The sequence below is a fragment of the Falco peregrinus genome, chromosome 3 (assembly GCF_023634155.1).
Source record: "Falco peregrinus isolate bFalPer1 chromosome 3, bFalPer1.pri, whole genome shotgun sequence".
NCBI classification, from domain to species: Eukaryota; Metazoa; Chordata; class Aves; order Falconiformes; family Falconidae; genus Falco; species Falco peregrinus.
The window spans coordinates 56,799,676-56,819,634 of record NC_073723.1 but is presented as its reverse complement, the minus strand read 5'-3'; the positions used below and the strand labels follow the sequence as shown (position 1 = coordinate 56,819,634).

At 40.7% G+C, this 19,959-nt stretch overlaps 1 protein-coding gene across 2 annotated transcripts in view; it reads right to left on the bottom strand.

Annotated features, from left to right (window-relative positions):
- ANKRD29 (ankyrin repeat domain 29) overlaps window positions 1–19,959 on the bottom strand; it is a 51,252-nt gene that overhangs the window by 28,013 nt on the left and 3,280 nt on the right. Inside the window, exons 3-5 of one of the 2 annotated variants that reach the window (XM_055800925.1) lie at window positions 13,092–13,390; window positions 8,547–8,688; window positions 302–412 (exon numbers count right to left, since the gene is read on the bottom strand). Coding sequence is in view for 1 of the 2 variants with exons in the window: in XM_055800924.1 (XP_055656899.1) it covers window positions 302–412; window positions 6,013–6,033 (132 nt within the window). In the remaining variant the exon portion in view is untranslated. Of the gene's footprint in view, window positions 1–301; window positions 413–6,012; window positions 6,055–8,546; window positions 8,689–13,091; window positions 13,391–19,959 lie in introns of those variants that run through there. The other variant, XM_055800924.1, reaches the window with a different exon arrangement.

Genomic DNA, 19,959 nt, shown 5'->3' with positions numbered 1-19,959 from the left:
TCCTTGCAAAGAGAAGCCCGAGGTGCTAGGATCAGTGTTTTAAATGTCAGCACCACAACTAACTAGTACACATTTTTGAGTGCTGGCAAATTCCTAACCCCTTGCCACTGATGTAAATCATCACTCTATTTTACCTTGAGTTTCAAACTTGCTTTCTGACAAGAGAAAGTTTTAAATCATCCCTAAGTGCCATAAGACCCTCAAATGTCTCATGTTAGATCCCTGCCGCACCCTGTGCACAGTGGTCTATGGAAAGTGATGTAAAATCAGTGCCGTGGGTGTAGGTGCATTGTGTGCATACGCTGTCTTTGCAGTCCACATCTACTCGCCCACTGTTCAGCAGCAGCTGGAGGAGAGCCAGGTTTCCTTTTCTCGCAGCCCAGAATGCAGCATTGGCAAGTGGTGTTTCCTTCTGGTGGGGGGAAAAAAAAAAAAAAAAAAAAAAAAAAAAAAAGCAGAATTAAAATACTTTGGAAGATATCTTGCACAAACACATACATGCAAATTCTGCATTCAAGCCAGGCAAGTTTCAGCTTAGAGTGCTGTTCTTTCAAAACCAGAGCATGGAAGGGAAGCTAATTTAATTTCTTTGTGCAATTAAAGAGACCAGTCTTCCTGTGCCACCTCTTGTTGTTTCAGGTCTTGCCTGTGTCCATGGCAGCCTATGTCTCTTAGCTTGCTCTGCAACAAGAGACGACGATGCCAGTCCGGATCCACAGGGAAACATCACAAAAAACAACGTGCTGACTGGTACCTCTAACGTCTGATTCTGTAGTGGGGCTGGGCACAGTTAGAGAGGCTGAATCATCCTGCTGACATATCCTGCTGCAGGACATCCTCCTGGGTTTCAGGTTAGCTCTCTGCCATCTCCTTCTTTTCTGCATATGAAGTCCCAATACAGGAAAAGTATTCCTCACGCATCTCCCATACTGTTTGGTCTGCCTCCTCCATGAAATTAACACCCTGTAACTGTGGGCATATAAGATATCTCCTGGGTGATGCTAGGAAAAAAAGGTTAAAATCTTGCTGTCTATAGACTTACAGATTCATTTACTAGGTATGCAAGGCAATATGTAAGGCAAAATTAGGAAACTCTGAAATCTAGATAACACAGGCCACTGTTAAACAAATTGGTAGTAATATAATACTCTCTTGAGGCTTTCTTAGTCCTAGAAACAATGCCACCGTGTGACTTCTCCTAGGTAGGAGCAAATTATCCCTGCCCCAGCATAGGAGGAGGGCAGCAGAAAAAGATGCGGACTTTGCTACTGACTCCTTACGCAGTCCATGCAGGCAGCTGCCAGAATGCTGCCTTGCCAGGTAAGCACCGTGATGGGTAAGTGCAGAGGGGAAACAACACTGTGATGGCAACGGTACGTATCCTAGAGCAGGCTCATGCCACTGATTTTTTAATAAGGTCCAAACCCACCAACAGTTCAGCAAAGCCTTGTTTCACTTATAGTCATCTTGGACCAAAACAGTGTCAAAAACACCCGGGGGCCTTGCTCTCTGGTGAATCCTGCCTTCAGGATAACCCAAAGACTGCAGAGTGGACGTAAAAGTCAATCATTCCGCTTCAGAAAATGTAGTATACACTTCTCTGTCTTTAAATGTCAATGCACACTTGTGATAGAAAACCAGGACTGAATGTTTTTATGGTTGATACTTAAAATGCACACATAGAGCAGAATCTAAATTATTTCCTTGACAGACATGCAGGTAATAAACTTCGCAGAAACCAGCAGACACAAGATCAATCCTGTACGAATCTCTTGCAGATCTGTTGCACTGAGCACTTTCCATGGGTTGCATTTTTAGTATTCTTAGGTTGGAAAACTGGCAGCTGTTAGAGACGAGAGAAGTTTCAACCAGTCAATAAATTATAAGGCACCTCCTTATAATTATAATAAACTGGTAGTGGTATTTCTCGTACCAGCACACATAGGGGCAGGAGTCTGAAAATTTTAGCAAGCACAATAAGCTAAAATTTTGATCTTCCTTTTACAGCTAATACATTTCACCTGATGAATCTGCAGATAATGTTGATCAAAGTCAAGCTAGCAGTTTATACCCTTCTTGCTGGCAATGCAGTAGAGTTTTCCTATCTTTACCCTTACAACCACTAAAATTTTATGTAAAAGCAAACAATTGACCAAAACACACAGTGGCCCACGTTGCCCTTTTTGCTCTGATTTATTAGGCAGATATTTATTTTTAGAGCTGGTAGTTAGGAACATTGTCTTATTGTCTTTATTATTATGATATTCTGTGGCAAGCTATTGCCAAAGAATTATATTTAGATGTTACAGAATGGGAAATCAAATTCCTTACCTTTTATTGTCTCACTCTCTCCCTTAAAGTTTTAGAAAGCTTTGGGGTATGGCAATATATTCATACAGGGAAAGATTTATTTCATTTAGCCCAGTTTTCACTACAAGGGTACAGTAGCAATGTGACTGCATTTTATTATGTCTATCAGGCAACAGCTTTATTGATCAGGTAGGCAGGAAGTAGAATCAATATTCAGGAACTCTTTACACGCTTTCATCAATTTACATGAGGAGAGAACTAAGTTGCTGGTGTTACTCTAGTCTGGAAGTAGAAGTCCAAAGTCTTTAGCTTTACCAGTCATAAATTCCTATCTCTTCCCTCCACACACCCCCCACCCCACCCCCCCCCACCCCCCCCCACCCCCGGTAATTCCTACAGTAACCCTCCAGCAAATTTGTCCTCATACCTTGGATCAGACCCAAGGAATAGCAGAATGCTCCATTGCATCAAAGCCATGAAATCAGATTTTTCCCAGTGGTGCTTTTTACCCAATCTGGAATGACTACTGTCAGTGCTGGCACTTTCCCCTTGTGCCCCTGCATCGCTGGGAATTCCTTGTATGAAAGTACAGTATACAGCACACTCAGACCACCAACCACGTAGTGATTAGATTAAAAAAGCAAACACAGATCTGAGCTATTTTACTTGCTAAGATGAATGGAATGGGCAAAATCATTCAAATGACCTGGGCACCCTACAAGGACAGCCTCAAGGAGTACCACGTGGCAATTTCTCTTCTGCTTTCAAACCTAGAATTTACACATCTGTGCTCTTCATTTTCAGGTGATATCAGCAATGCTGACATCACTGGTAGGCAAAATGTAAGATGCTATTTTAGGAGTAATAATTTGATTAACTGAACAATTTTTGAGCGATAAGTGAGTTTTAAACCACAGGATGTGACATAAGCCTTGACTGCTGTTGTTCAGTTATGAACTCAAACCTCTCTCATCAGATACTTCTTAGGGAGAGGTAACGTGCAATTTCAAGAGATTAACTGCATATAATTTTAATGTAATTCTTATTATAAAGCTAGCCTGCTCCTAAAGCCTCCTTAAAGTAAACAATTGATCCTCAGCATTGATAGTCTGGGAACACAACGTAATAAATGTTTGAAAAAGTGATTAGCTAATAGCTGTGGTGAAAATGACGTGTTTCATTATGTCATTTGCTCCAGCATCAGTAGCTTTCAGGATACAATTTCCTCTACTTCATCAAGATCTCTAAAGCATTATTTCAAACTCTGGCTGTGCTATTAATTTCATTTGTTTATATACTTTTACAAGTGCCCAAAGATGGAAAGCTGGCATTATATTCATGCTATATTCACACCAAGCAAAAATACTTACTTAAAAAATGGCCTAAAGGAAAATATATGTTACAAATCTGGCAAGACCATTTCTGTGCAGGAATGCAGAAAAAATAAAACGTGATAACATATTTATGAGTGTCATCTTAGGAATATTGAGGGGGAAAGTATCAGTTAAATGCTGTGGTCAGTAGCTCCTGCTCCCTGCTTTACCTGTGATGAGCTGTTTGCAGAGAAGTGGGTCACTGGGGTAAAAGCTGAGGTGCAAGAGTGCAGTTCTTAAACAGCGATCTTGAAGATGAAAGGAAAGAGGCAATAGGCAAAGAGAAAGAGAGGAGAAAGGGAACACTACCCTAACAGCTTGTTCCTTTCACTGTCAAAATGCAAGAAAATTCCCTTTACTTTCTGTTTCTAAGTAAGTCTTAATGGAAAGGAGGAATTGGGTAAAAAGTTTAAGAAAAAGAACTGGAAATCAGGATCAAGCATGATATGATGGAAAATGTTAGTGGGACTTAGAAGGAAAGAGAGAGGACTTTATTAGATAGCAATATATCTCATATATAGGATCCTGGTAAAATAGAAAGGCTGTTCAAGATATAAATGTAAGTTGGACAGGCAAAAGCTGGTAGAATAAGAGAGGATATTTGTGTGTATAGACAGTGAGAAAGAAAGATAAATGCTACCTCATGGGTAAGTAGGATAATAAGATGGAAAACATGAATAGACAGTGGCAAACAGAGACTGTAGGAATCCAAGGTAAGTACACAGTCTTCTGAGTGAAAGAGAAAACGCCAAGCAAAAAGACACGGAAAAGAGAGAGAAAGCAGAGGGAGGTGGGGGCTGCAGTTCTCCAGAGCGAGCTGCCTTGAAGGGGGAGTACTTGAGGGAACAGAAAGTAAGAAATAGGGCACAAAAAAGGAGCTGAAAGTAATAGAACAGAAAAGAAGACCTGAAGGACAAGGTAAAAAATCAAGGAGGCCAAAAAAGGAGAAGGGGGCAAGAAGAAGGGGCTGGCATCACCAGGAACATGGGGTTAGCATCCATTAGGGTGGATCCTTGTAAGGGATGAAGGGGGGAAAAAACTCACTGAGGCAGAATGGAGGGACAGAAGACACTAAGAATGGGGGTGGGGATGGGTGAGTGGAAAAGAAAAAAAAAAAAAAAAGCAGGTATGAGACCAATGCAGGACCAAAAAGGGGATGTCCACAGAGATTTCACCACCCATTGTAAGGCTGAGCTGCACTGTGAGCAAAGGTACCCTGCTTCGGTGAAAATTACATGCTTCATTATGCCATTTGCTCCAGCAATGGCAACTTTCAAGATACAATTTCTTCTACTTCATCATGATCTCTAAAGCATCATTTCAAACTCTGGCTGTGCTATTTATTTCGATTGTTTATATACTTCTACAAGAGCCCAGAGATGAAAAGCTGGCATTAGGTACATCGGGGCTTTAACTGCAGGTGGAAACCACCTGCTGTACCACCATTGAACTAACACGGTGCCACCGCAGCACCAGTACTCCTGGAGGGGAAGTTCCTTGACAGGATTGAGAGGCAAGTAAATGAAATAATCCATCAGAGAAAGCAATGCAATGCAAGCAACACAGCAAAGGGCTGGCACAGAGCTGGTGATCAATAAGAGAAGGGCAAGCACAGCATCCAGAAAGCGCATAACTGGGAAGATGTACATCTAGCATAAATATTAGCATCAGCAAATTGCTCACTGCTCTCCTTGCCAATTCATTTTACTAATCCTGTCCTTAGATCAAAAAAAAAAAAAAAAAATTTCAGGCGATCTTTTAAAAATGACTGCTCTTGCATGGGTTTGGACGAAAAAAGTACAAAAAGTGACAGGAAGTGCAGGGAGAGAAGGGAACGAACCAGGCTGACTTCAGTTGCCACCACAGCCTGAAACGGAGAGCACGGACAAACGATACCTCCTAACTATTACACAACCAGCACCAGCAGAGATGATCAGAAAAGTGGAGAGAGGAGGCTCCCGACTGCACCAAAACCCACAGCACTGAGCCTGGCCACCCTAAAGCCGGCGTAAAGCTTCATGGAGGCTCCCGGTTTATGTAACACTATCCATCCATCCATCCATCCTTTGGGGGATGCCAGCTGGGGAAAGCACCCGCTCCATCAGCTGCCACCGCAGCGCACCCGGGGCACCCCACAGCCCGAGAGGGAGGCATGCTTCTCTTTGCTTTCCCCCTGCCCTAAACCGCCCTCGTTTTTCCTACAAAAAATAATACATCGATCCCCAACTGCAAGAACACGACGGAGCATTTCGCGGGCTGCCGGCACAGCGAGCACAAAGCGGGAGGCCAAACGCGCGTCCCCCCGCCCCTCTCCCCACGCCCGGCTCACCTTGAACGACATCCTGCACATCGCAGCGCCCCGCCCCGCGCAGCCCCGCCCCGCGCAGCCCCGCCCCGCGCAGCCCCGCCCCGCGCAGCCCCGCCCCGCGCAGCCCCGCCCCGCGCAGCCCCGCGCCGGTCCCACCCGCGCCCACCGGCGCCCCGTGCAGCGCGGGGCCGGGGCGGGGCCGGCGCCTCCCACCCGCATGACTTTATGCTCATGGGTTTCTGGCTGCTATTCCCCTTAAAAGTTTTTTTGGAGGAGGGGAGTGTTATTGTTGTTCTTGTTGTTCTTGTTATTATTTTCACTATTATATTAATTATTATTATTAATTATTATTTATTATGTATTATTATTATTATTGTTGTTGTTATTACTATTAATTATCAGTACTATTATTATTACAATTACTATTACCATTCCTATTACTATTATTAATAACATATAATATCTGTTATTATAATCATCATTGCTATTATTGTTATTAATGTTATTATCATTATTAAACATTGGCAGCCACGACTCCCCCGCAGCCACCCGTACCCCCTGCTCCAGCAGCAGCATCCCGAGAAGCAAAGACTCCCAGCAGGGACTCGCACCGCTCGGCCACTGGTTCAGACCTGTAGGTCAGGCCTCTGCCGCTCAGGAATAGCACCCAAATGGTCCAAACCCCAGGCACACCCACCGCAGCCCGAGCTAAGGCCACCTCCATGGCACCTCTTTTGTGTTTCACAGCCTTTGCCCTTCATATCTAGGAAAAAACTGCTAAAAGGCATCGCTGGGAGGATACCCAGGCTGTAGCTGCACAGGCACGTGGGGGCAAGTGTTCCTTTACCTCAGGTGTATCTAGCTATCACCAATGCTATCTCCCATGGGTGATGTGCTCTGATTAGGAAGACAGTAAAAGTTCTTAAGGGATTAATTTTGATCCTTTAGAAACGAACGACCATAAAGCTAATAATGCATGTCCTGTTTTGCCTGGCTGCCGCAGGTTTCATTCGAAGTCTGCGTGATTATCAAGCAGGCGAAACAGGGCATGCTCTGGTGGGAGATTCCTGAGTTTCTTTGCTCTTGTTGGTTTAGACTGAGCCCTTAGGGATTTTCTTCTTTTGATGTGCACGCATAAATCCTATTCACGAGAAAATTATGTGTGTGCATTGAAAGTACTTGCACTAAGATCCAAATAGTTTATTCTACAAATCTGTGAGTGGAGGATTTTCTGCAGATTTTTCCCCTGAGGCAATATTCATCTGTGCATGCAGTAAAACAAACTGTAGGCAAGCAGATGAAAGCTGCTAATGGCGTAAACTAATCTCAATATATGGCCTAGTGTGAACTTCATCTTAATTACTGAGAAGATCGAACAAATGTGGATGATCACTCTGATTTTTTCCTTAAATTTAAAAATACTGAATAAACTCAGTAGATTGCATAGTTACAAGTGATCCTTGCTCTGATCCAGTTGCACAGTGATGTTTGCTCACTGACAGGAAAATATTACTAATCTGCACACACTCCCTGCCTCACCCCTGGAAAATCCCTGTATTTATTCAATCTATTGGTAATAACATGCCAAACATTTCACATTCATCAGCCAAAACATTAAATTTTCTGACAAAGAGAAAACAAAGAATTCTCTGGATGAACAACAAAAAAGGAGACTAGTGCAGTACAGGTTTTTTTGGGTCTGTTTGTATTTTAGATTTCAAGGGACAAATTTGAAGTGCCTTTCTCAATTTGCCCACAAAATCTGAAAACCTATGTTCAACTGCACATAGTCTCCTGTGATTTTGCTGTTTTCATATTCAGGTCCAATAATCTGTCAGAACTGTTGAATACAGAAATACATATATAAGGTATATTCTTTTTTGGTGACCATTTGGAAGTTCATGCCAAATGTTTTCATTTAGAAAGTATCTTTTTTGGTGTATATCTGTATCTATTGTCACACTCAAAATCTTGTTTAAATGCAAAGGGGAAACACACCTCATATATATATATATCTCTATATAAACAGAAGAATTTATAATTAGTATAACTGAACCTTAGCAGTCTATTATAATCACTATAATTATTACTAGAGCAGATACGCAGCAGAAAAAGAAAAAAAGTATGCAGAAAAAAATGCAGAATTAGTAATACTAGAGGTAAAACTTATACACACTTCCTAGTTTTTACTCCTTTTCCTGATGCTGTCCTCACCTTTCCCCTCCTCTGCCTGGTCCTAAAGTCGGTGGTTTCATTCTGGTGGTGGTGGTTTGGGATGTTATGGTGAGCTGTCAGCAGCTGGAGCTGGCTGCTGCAGGGAATACGACGTTCACGTCGAGAGCTTGTTCTTCCCCCCTCTAGGATCTGCATAGGGTCGTTTTATACATTTGCTAACATGTTTTTACCTCTTGCTCTTTCTTCACTGGTCTGCAGCTCCCCATTACAACCAAACTGACTACACATGGTGGCTTTTATGTTTGTTAGATACTATTTATTAGTTCATTTTGGTACCCCTAAATCCAGTTTTGTCCAGCTCTAGGTCTGCATTTGTGTACCTGACTATCGGCGAGTTGTTTATAGCTGTAGGGTCACCAGTGCCAAGCTCGTGTTCCGCCTCTTATCATCCCAGGCCACACGCAGGTTCCCTGCATCCTGCACCACCACTTCTCAGTCACACCAGGTCTGCATTTGTCTGCACTGAGGCAAACAGAAGTAAACCAAATTACTCATAGACAGAAGGGCAATTAGAAAAACTGCTCTTAGGGCTAAACCATGTAAAACAAAGTTGTGGGGAGGTCAAGAAAAGTTTGGAGAGAGCAAGCCTGACAAGCCTCACTCCTGAGGCCTTGCAAACTCAGTGCCTGTTACTGGAAGTGGTAATACTGTATTTCAGGGCCACACGGTTACGCTGCCCACATCTTCCCTATTCTTGATCCTTGGCAGGATATTTAAGATTGTGAGATATTTAAACTGGTTGGGATTTGTTACCTGTTTGACAGAACTCATCTGCAGGGCAGAAGGCTGTGTTCCTATCGCCTAGTATTTCATCACAGTGATTATTTCAAATATCCTGAGTCATGGTGTTTTGTACAAATCTGAAGGCTACCTAAAATAAATTGCTTTTAAAAGCTAATATGGCCATTCTGTGTAAGTCACAGAGAAATCTCATCTAAGCCAGAACATTTCAGGCACAGCTATATAGAGAGAATTAAAAGAAGTGGCACAAATTTTGTGTTAGTCAAAACGTTCATTTGGAGATCTCCATGCAAACATCTACAAGTTTTTATGCAAACACTACATTCATTTACATTTGCTTTAAAAAGTAGCAATCAACAAGCAAATACATGTTTAGAAATGTCAACGAAGAGCAATAGAAGTTTGCTTGCTGTGTATGTAAATAACATACACTGTAACTATATTTTAGCCAATTATGGTGGTCAGCATATGGTTGTAACTTCAGTGAGCTCTTCTGCCCCCATCTCAAGAACCTATTGCTAAATTTGACCCATCTTCTAGACTCCAGAGCTCTTTACTGCAGGGTGTATCACACACTGCATCAGCGTAACTGAGGAGATACTGCACTGACAAATATTTCTGCACTAACTTCTCATTCCCTGTATGGCTGCATGTCCGCAGTGTTGATGCATTTGCTTCTAGTATCACCTGTATAAAGACTACTGATGGGAGCCTGTGACATTTATTCTCTGATTATAACTTATTTTTTACTAGTGTCTTACAGAAGGTGGAGATCTTACTATAATGTTATTGATTTCAGCTGTATCTGCATTGTTTTCTTTCCTGGGACATTTGCTTCCATCAATATTTAGTTCTTCAAATATTCAAAAAATGTAAATAGGTTTGTATGCTTTCCCAGAAATAAACTGTTTTATACAATGATTAAAAAGAAAACATAATTTAAAATGTAAATTGGAGCAATCTTCAGCAGTTTCAGTTACAAATTTTGAAGCCTGGTTTTCCCCAGACAACAACAGGAATATATGCCTGGCTACTGTGAAGAGCAAATTCTATTCCTATTTTACTAAAGGTATAAATCCTTTTTGCTTCTCCAGTTCCCTCTGCATAATTTAAAAATCCTGAATCACTGCCTCTTAGAGGACTGTTGTGTGTTTCTGCCTATGACCTCCTGTGCAGGGTTGGGCAAGACTTTGTGCCAAAATCTTAAAAAAAGGTTTCTCACTTTGCCTTCCTTACATTCTCTTGCCTTATAACTCAAAATGCAGACACCCAGGACAAAGGTTATTTTTGAAAGTATCAGCAAAGGCTTTTGCACATCAGTTTTTGTCAGCAAGATTCAGTATCAGCATGCAGTAAGAGAGGAGCTCTAAAACTTCTTTGTCTTTCCTTGTTCTCCAGACCCTTTACGTTGCTAAAATCACTCTTGATCTTGGCTGCACTGCACCGTGGCATCAACCAAGTTGGCCAGCTTGGACACCACCAGCAATTCAGCTGTGCCAGCATGGACATCCGAGTAGACCAACAAATCCATCCACTTGGCTAGCTAAATCAGTTCATGCTGATCTCTCTGGAGATGTCTACATTAATGTTTTAGCCTGGATGAGGAGTACACTTCTGAACTGAATCTCCTGATTGTCTCCCCCTTACTGTGCTGTTGTTCTTATTGTGGAGGGATCTTGTACTATGCAAACTGGATCCATTTTGAACAGAACTCGAAGAATTTCTCCAGGAGCAGACTTGGTGGACTGCAGCTGCAAATGGGTATTCATGTCCTGGGATTGAATAACTGCTAATCTGAATTAAAGCAGACACACAAATCCAACCTGAAATGGGAACAATGTAGATTTCAGGTCCTCAGGACCAACTATTTGCTCTACAGATCCACTCCTGTTAGTCTGCACTACTTGCAAATGCAGACAGCCTGTGTTGTCCAAAGTAGATTGCTACTACTGCCATAGCTAGTTTAAATACCTCTACATTGCAATGCAGTCTTCGGTGTAGAAAAAAATGCCTTATAAACTGTCTGGTACAGCCATTTTGGCCCCCTCTCCTGCCTGAAAAGTAGCCAAAGTCTTGTGCCACTGCTCCTTCGCCTTCCCCTGTGTGTGTTCTCTCATCCAGTAAGAATCTGGGAACTTTCAATATTTGCCCAGTACTTATAGATGTCCTGCAGTACCTACAAATGAGCCACAAAACACCTGGAAATCCTAAGCCTGCCCATTGTGATTTACTGTAGACTTCATGTACGTGTGCTCTATCAACCCTCTATCAGGACACAATGAAACCAGCCTTTTCAGGGTGCATTATGCATAGGCAAATGCATGGTACAGAGCATGCACAATAAATGTGATACTTTCCAAGCATGCTGTATTTGCTGAGCACAGCTTGTGTCATCAGCTTGTACCTGTGCAACAAGAGCGATACACCCTGGAGTGCCTGGGCATGCTCATGCCCTGTATTAACCATTCCTAATCCAGCATGCTATAACACCTGGGAGTATTCCTATGCCCAAAGGGAATCCTCAGCTGCTTCTTGGTTGCAACTTTAAATGCCTTTTGGCTCCTTCACAGGCATTTAAGGTTGAATATATGGGGTTTCTTCTTTAAATGAGAATAGCACTGCTCATGTCATCTGAAACACTTGAACAAGCGGATAAAACCTGCCATGTGTCTCAGGTGGATTGTAATTTATGTAATTAGCTAACCCTGTTTTGCAAAATTCTAGGACATTATGAGGTGAATATTAATTTGAGTCCCATCTATTATTGTTATTCCAACTGTCTTTTAACATATTTTTAGATAATTACTTTCAAAAGGAGGAATGGTGACAGATCAGAGAGGTGTTTCTAAATTAGTTTGGCGAACTGATGTTTTACTTCCAGCATTCTCTTGTGTGTACAAGGACTCTTAAATCATGAAAATGCCAGTACACTTCCATCAATGTGTCACTGTGAAAATGCATAGGCACTCACACACACTAGGTGCCATGCAGTCTTTGCTGCTGAGGTGGTATGTAGTCCCCTAACTTCATCTATTTATGAACAAAAAGGATGCTGTTCATTTTAAGCCAAAATGTTATTCTTTCTAGCACGCTACAGACAAAGATTTCAATAACATTACTCCAGGAAGATCTGACACTTGAGACGCTGAAATCAAAAAGTCCTACCATACAGTGACAACTCCTAGGATTAATTCATAGGTTTGCATCATGTTAATTTGTGCTGTGATGTCTTTCCAGTATATTTGCACCCTCTTTTATGAGACCTGTTTCAGGCTCTGGGGAGCACTTATGTGTGACTCTTTAAGGACTTCGACCTAGATGTGTTGATTTCTTTGTTGTAGAACCTATTTTAATTTGGCAATGGAATATTGCAAAATTCAGAGAAAATTAAGCTATTAATTGAGTGACCGTCAATTTTGCATTACCAGGAACACTACAGTCTTCAACTTGTATATTGCACTTTTTGTGTTAGGATCTTAATTATTTTATTTGATTTTTTAAGTCATACTGGTATCTCTGTTATACAGGTGGTAATGCCTAGGTAAAGGAAATTGAACAATTTTTTCCAAGATCACATAGCAAGCTCATAGAAGGATCGGGACTAGATTCTTTATTTGGTTGAAACATAAACCTCTGAAAAATATCATCTGCCTATATTCCATGTAATATGTTGGAATTTTACTACTAATTCAGTCCCAAAGCCAAAGCACTAGTTGTACAGTGCTCTCTACATGCTACTTCCACTAAGTATACTTCAGGCTTCTTAACTAGAGTGCTTTTTTTTGTGTCAGAGAAACAAATGACTATGCTGTGTACCCTGAAGAAAGTTGTATACTGTAAAGAAACCACAAATTCACATTACAGCTGCTCTGCTAACATCCATCATTAACTCTATCTCCATAACCAGGCAGTGCAAGGTCTCTTGTGCACCTAGCACAAGACATACATTTCATTCCCAGTACTTCATGGGAAAAGTGAAACAGCTAGAAGTTCCTATCCCTTAAACAGCACTGCCCCTGGAAAAAAAGTGTGCTACTTCTACCTTGCTGCAAGAGTTGCAGCAGAGATCTGCTTTGCTTAATAATAATTTGAGTTCCAGCTGCTTCAAGCTGTGTAACACAAACCTCTGTGGGAAACAGCAATCCATTCTGACCACCTTTCATCAGATCCGTTCAAAGGCAGAGCTTCCCATGAGAGCTTTTCCTATGACACTTGACTGCTCTGCCTTCATTGCTGTCCTTAAACAACTTCCATATAATAGCTGAGAACAGATTTAGCAATCCAGAAAGTAAGTCTGTGAAGTGCTGGCAAAAAGAAGTTCCTCCCAATGGCTGGCCCACGCTATCCATTCCTTTCATGCAGGTGATGGAGCTTGGGGCTGAAGCTTCAAGGGTTCGTACTGAGTTCAGGCTCTGACGAGTGCCTGTGCAGAGAACGATGTTTTAAAGAGTGGAAGAAATGAATGGTTGGTCTGTCTTTTCCAGAGTTATAGCAAGTCAGTATATCTTTAAACAGTTCGTTTTTATGCATTTATTTCATTATGAAAGAAGCAGAGCAGTCATTTAAGAAATGCCCGAGTTTAAATAATGTAAACAACAGGAATATTGTAGCAAGTACCCTTCCAGTTAATGCTGAAAAGATGGGGTATTTCCAGCATGTTATTAGCTTTCTAAAATACATTGTATTTTTTGCATTACCTGAAGTTGATCCTTTTACTAGACTGAGAAGTCTTGAAGTTTGCATTATGACTGTACTGGTGAAATTTGTGAAATACTGAAATTTTAGAACAATTTAACTAAAACTTAGCTTCTGACATATAAGATCATAATTAATCTAATTATTTCCAAAAAAAGAAAGAAATGATAAATGTCCTGCAAATAAATTGTTATGATCATGCACTGTTAGTTAATTTAATTTTTTCTTGTTCAAGAAAATGTATTTAAATCATCAGCAATAACTTCAATAAAGCAGTATATAAACTAAAAGATTTTCCATCTGGCCTATCATTTATGTTTATCTTTCCCTTGCTAAACTGTAGCATAACCAGCTACATGGCCTGTTCCTTCTTTTTATAATATTTTAAAAAATACAAGCCTATTTTACTAAAACTACTAGATAATTTACCAAAACTACTAGATACTGTATAAAGAATGTACTTTGAGTTACCCTGTATTTTGTGAGGTATTCTTAGAAATATCTTAATATGATAATAAGGGGAACAGTAAAAATTACTTTAGAAACAAATCCTGCAGACTTCTTAGAAAAACTGTACCAGATATTTTTGTATCCCATAAACCTTTTAAAAACAGAACGGAGGATTTACAAAATTGGACCTCAAAAAGAAGAAGTTCATTTAATAATAGAAATAGTCTACACAGCGCGTTCATAACTGTATGGATTCATCCTTCTAGGGAGCTGTTACCTTGAATCTCTCTTTTCACTCCATGTTTCTTTTGCTGAGGCCTCCCATGATAGGAAATTTCACACCAGATTTGCTGGTATAAGCTGGTGTAAGGACACCTAGCTGCTAGGGACCCTGCAAGTGTTATTAACGTCCTTCACATGGACCTTTGAACTGACGCCTGGGCTAGTGACCCAGGAATCAGAGAGACGTTAGCATTGTACTTGGATAAGTAATACAGTGTAATTTCTGCAAATTGTCATTTGAGTGTTTCAACGAATTTGCTCTCCTGTTTCCTCTTTCCCATTTGTTCCCAGCAAATTAACGCTTTTAGCCACAGAGACTAAGTGATGTGTCAAGGAAGTCAATGAAAGGACTACAGCTACCATCTAAGACTAATTTCCAGTCCAGTGTAAGCACCACCACGCCATCTTTACTTCAGTGTAAATGCCTTTTACTGCTGAACTTAAACATCTCTGTGTTAGCATCCGTACAGGTACATCAGCCTTTAAAATTTTTCATCCTTCCCCTCTCAGTCTTGGAATTTTGGTCTCCTGAAGTTTTATTACTTCAAGACAGCATGTGCAGATTGTGAATCTGTTTTCTTCATCTGTCATTTCCTTTCCCTGCTTATCATCTATATATATTGATTTTATGACTCAGCCTGAAGTTAACTGTTTACCTATTTTCCATCTACTCAGCCAGAGAGCAGCCAGTGAACCTGCATTCAGGTGCTTCAGGTTTGCATGTTTTCTGATTCTATGAATGCCAAGTAACTACTGGCTGATGCTGGTGCAGATAATGAAAACGGCTGTTTGAGTCCATGGAGAATCTAAAGTTGATGGGCAGTGAAGCTCTTGAAATATAAAGGCATATTGAAATGGAATCATATCGTGGCCATTTTTTCTGGGCACTGCTTGTAGATTATTGTATATAACTCTACTATGGGAGATGATGTGAGCCTAAGAACATGCATGATCTATCCCATATGCTACTAGGGGTAGGAAAACCGACTTATTATCTAGGGCAGGGGTTCTCAAACTTTTTAACCAGGGGGCCGGCGCGCGGATGCAGTGGCAGGCAGCCATCTGCAGCTGCTTGGTTTCCCCCCCAACCCCCGGCGGGGTGTGTGTGTGTGTGTCTGTAAATACCGGGGGCCGGATTGAGGACCCTGGGGGGCCGTATCCGGCCCGTGGGCCGTAGTTTGAGGACCCCTGATCTAGGGTTTGCTATTTTTTTCCCACAGTATACAATTGACTCCTATTCTTGTAAGTGGAAGTTTTGCATATGTTCACTAACAAAGAGAAAAAAACCTCAATATAAGAAAACGGGCCAAATTCTAGTTATCTTCCTAAGCCTAAGTAAACAGATTCATTAAAGGGGACACACCTCATTAGCGCTGCACAAGAACCACAAAACTGTTCTGTCTTTAGCACATAAGCTTAAGATTCGCACCATCTCATTCCTGCAAGACATTATGAACAGCAGAACCATATGGGTTTGGTTATTTATTGTCTGTCCCAAAAGCCTTGCCAGAGGACAACAGAAGCCATTGAAGAGCATAACCTCCAGGGTCCAGACACTCTGAGATGTCTCCCGAGGAGCTTACCCTGCTCAGTAAAACTCATCTAGTAGACTGTTTTCATCCTCACTTGTAGAGAGTGGAGGTCCTCAAAAGAAAGGACCTCAGACCTTGGGCTTAGGGTAAGGATGATAGGACATAAGCAAGTTTGATAAGAGTCATCTCTGTACATGCAAGACGGAAACTACTTACGTTGCCAGGTACAAAATTTGAGTTACTGGCTACAGGTCAGTCAGTTCAATTTCTCTGTCTTATGCCTTGCTGGTCAGAAAATCAGTCCCCTCACTGAAAAGAACAAACTTGGCTAAAGAACATAGGGGTACAACTGTATGATAAAATACCCAAACGACAAAATAATATTATAGCAGCACTAAGAAGCTAGCACTATCACATCTCCGAACAAAGTGTCTGATAATTAACATGGCTGAAACCAATTGTTATTAACAACAACAACAAAGTCTTTGTAAGAGTTACAACTTAGAATTATAAATCTCTCTTCCATAGAGAATTTTGATAGTGTATTATACCTGTGTTAGGGAAATCTATAATTGTGCTTAAAATAGCATAGCAAAGGTATTCTCCAATAAATTTTGTGAACATTCACGAGGGATTTGTTTAAGTTTACTATCTTTTCCAACTTCCAAAACCAAAACCAAGTAAATCTTAATGTTCTTGAACTGCAACTGCTTTAAATCTTAAGTCACATTTGTCACCTGATCCGAAGCTGGAATAAACCAATTTAACACTGGAGTCTCCTCAGTTTACACTGCTGAAGGTCTGGCTTCCTACCACATTTAAATGTAGCATTCTATTTAAAACTTAAGAACTTGATGAGACTATGGTCAGGCTAGAGCTGAGGTTGAAGTAAATCTGAGGCAGTGTCTAAATCTGTGACAGCAACACTGCCTAAAAATACAAAAACCTTGCTGAAAACAGATCCCAGAAAAAGTACTGCCTTATTAATACAGATCAGATCATAGAAAACGCTTACAGAGAAAACTATGAAATTCAGATGTCAATCTAATGTAACTAACAGTTTCAAAATCTGTTAAGAGCAGTTTACAAATAAGTGGTTTCCATGAGAAGCTGCTCGGTGTGCTGTGGCAGTGAGTCTGTTTATATCTGCTTTCCCCCGTTATGACGGACAAAGTAGCAGTAATAGCACTGATGTCACTGATGTCAGCAAATAAAAAAACCAGGATGTGAAAAAGAGTATAGTGAGTAGACATTTTATTTTTCCCCAGATGTTTGACCAACAAGTCATTGGGTACTGACCAAAGGGAGCACATGCCTCTTCACAAATAATCAGGCATTATATGACCAAGACTTGTTTTCTTCTTTTTGAACTTTAAGTCCATGAGTGACTCTATAAAAAAGTACAGAAAACCAAGAATAAAAAGGAAATCCATTAAGAAGCAAAACAATAAAGTGGGTGGATTTTAATGTTACCTATTAGGAAGTTTATTCAAGTAAAAAATCCCCAAACAAACAGATACATCAGGCTCTATAGTCAATATAGTGGAGAAAAGTCAAGTGTAACTTGCCTAGGGAATCTTAAGTTAGCTGTAGCTTTAGCTGCATTCCCCAGAGTGTTCCTCTTGACTTATTCTTTGGAACTGGATGCCAAAGAAGTTGTGTCTCACTTCCAGGGTTTCCTTAGCCCCTAGGACACTCGTGAGTAAACATACAAAGATCAAGACTGAGAGGGACTGGCATGGCTTCTACACACTCATGAGGACTCATGTTTTTGCCTTGAAAATGCAATTTGCCTCCTCCCAAATGGGGAAAGTGTTGCAAACTACCAAATATTCACCTTTCCTCCTCTTTTGGATTCGTGCTTCTCAGCAATATAAAGCTAAGTCCTGCATCAGCCACCCAGGCATTTTTAATTTTTTTGTCCACAATCCCATCAAGTCACGAGTACTCACTAGTAAGATGTTTGTAGCTAGAACATTTCGAGAGAGACCTAAAAATCTAAAAAAATTGCATCTAACATGTCATGGACATGGAAAAGCCTCTAATGAAATTTGTTACTAGTTGTGCAGTCTGCCAAAGGTATGCATTCAGACATCAGGCACTAGAGGAGCACAGCAGTACTGTGAGGCGGTTCAGTGAGCAAGTCCCCTCTTACATCAAGGATCACAACTTAGCCTATCTCTAGTCAAAACATTTTTATTATTATTATTTATTTATTTATTTACTTTTTTTTTTTTAAAAATGTAATGACTGGCCTGATGCAGCGGGTTAAGGAAAAGTCTTTCATTAACTTTTCTTATTATGTTACGCAGCAAAGACAAACATGAAGTATCTAGGACAATCAAGAGCTACTTTAGAAGATGGCCGTTTGAGTCAGCCAAAAACGAGATGCTTCACTCTCGTGAGTGAAATGATCTTGTGATGAGAAATACCGTGAGAAACCAGCCAAATTAGATGGCACTATTTTAAGCCTATACAAGAGTGTATTGGTTCAGGGTTGAGCTATGACGAGAATGTGGCTACAGATGTTGCATAAATATTTTGAGAGCCCTTGGAAGGTGAGAGAATTCATAGTGGTTTTTTATTATAAGAATAATTTTTATTAGAAGAATAAACTCAGGAAGCAGAATGTGCGGGAAAATCTTGGTATATGAGGTTCGTGGCTGACTGAAGAAAAGACAGACTTGATATTAGGCTGTAGAGGGATGCTAAGTAAAATGGTAACTACTAAACCACTATGCAACAAGCACAGTTGCATAGTACTGCAACATTATGGAGACAACCAATCATGAAAAAGCTGGAAGAGCATCAACTCAGATACCTGAATCCTGTGAGATGGTAGGACAGAGAATAAGAGAGGCTCCAATTGTATGGATAATAAGATCTAGCAGGCACAGTACAAGGACATTCAGAAATAGATGGCCTGTGAAGAAGGATGGCATCATCCTAGGGTGTACATCCAGAAAGAAACAAGAGAAAAGAAATCAACAAAAGGACAAGACAAAAGTGCAGTTCTGGATAATTGAGTTCTGGATTACACTAAGCGCTGTAGGCATCTAAACTGTTTCTGCTGGCAGAACTGCATTTTAGACCTTGGTCTTAGCTTCTGTGTGCCTCTATTTCAACTATAAAGAGGATAATTTCTCTTTGGCAAAAAGTGATGTGGTAGGGTCCTGAAATACTGTGGTACAAGAAACTCTGCAAGATGCAGAAGATATTGTCATCAGAAGAGCAGACCAAAATGATCTTAACAATGCATCCTTCTTGATGAAATACAGTGAAGACATAGGGCCTGCCAGCACATAAATGTACACTGCAGCATTTTGCCGTTAAACCAGAGCATGTGTGAGTAGCCTTATTTTAGTCTAGGTGTACTGCAAAGATCTGTTAGTAAAACTAATGAAAGTTTACTTATAGACACAAACTGAATAACAATCATGGATCAGCATTTATGACAGGAGATGATAAATGCCTTATTTCCTTGATAAAAACACGGAGCCTAAGCTGAGCTTGAAATGTTCTGGTTGAGTAGTAACGCTCTAAGCTACAGATGTGCCTAACTGATCACAGTTTTGAAGGTGAGTTCCAGTACTTTGCAGAAAGACTCTTCCACACACTAAATCTTTAGGATTGGCTCCAACATAAATGCCAGATATGGAACTTTTATGGGAGGGCAAGATGGTCAATTTAATCTTTAATGATCACCAAGTAGAGACTCAGATCTATCTAACCTGAGAGACTTTCTAGATACCTGCTAGCATACTGGTTTTCAAAGAAAGAGCAAACTCCCCCATCACCTGGTATGGCAATGTGGAAAGGTGAATGTGGTGCCTGCACAGGAATCATAGGTTTTGTTCCTACCTGCTGTGCAGCTCATGCGGTGCAGTTCACAAGTCCTCATACGTGCTAGTTTTGCTGCTCTTAAGTTCTGGGGTGCTTGGTGCCACTTTCCCCTTCCTTTGGTAAATTATATTAAGTAGGATCTAAATATTACCACTAGTATTACTGAGACTATTTTTTCATGTTCTCATTT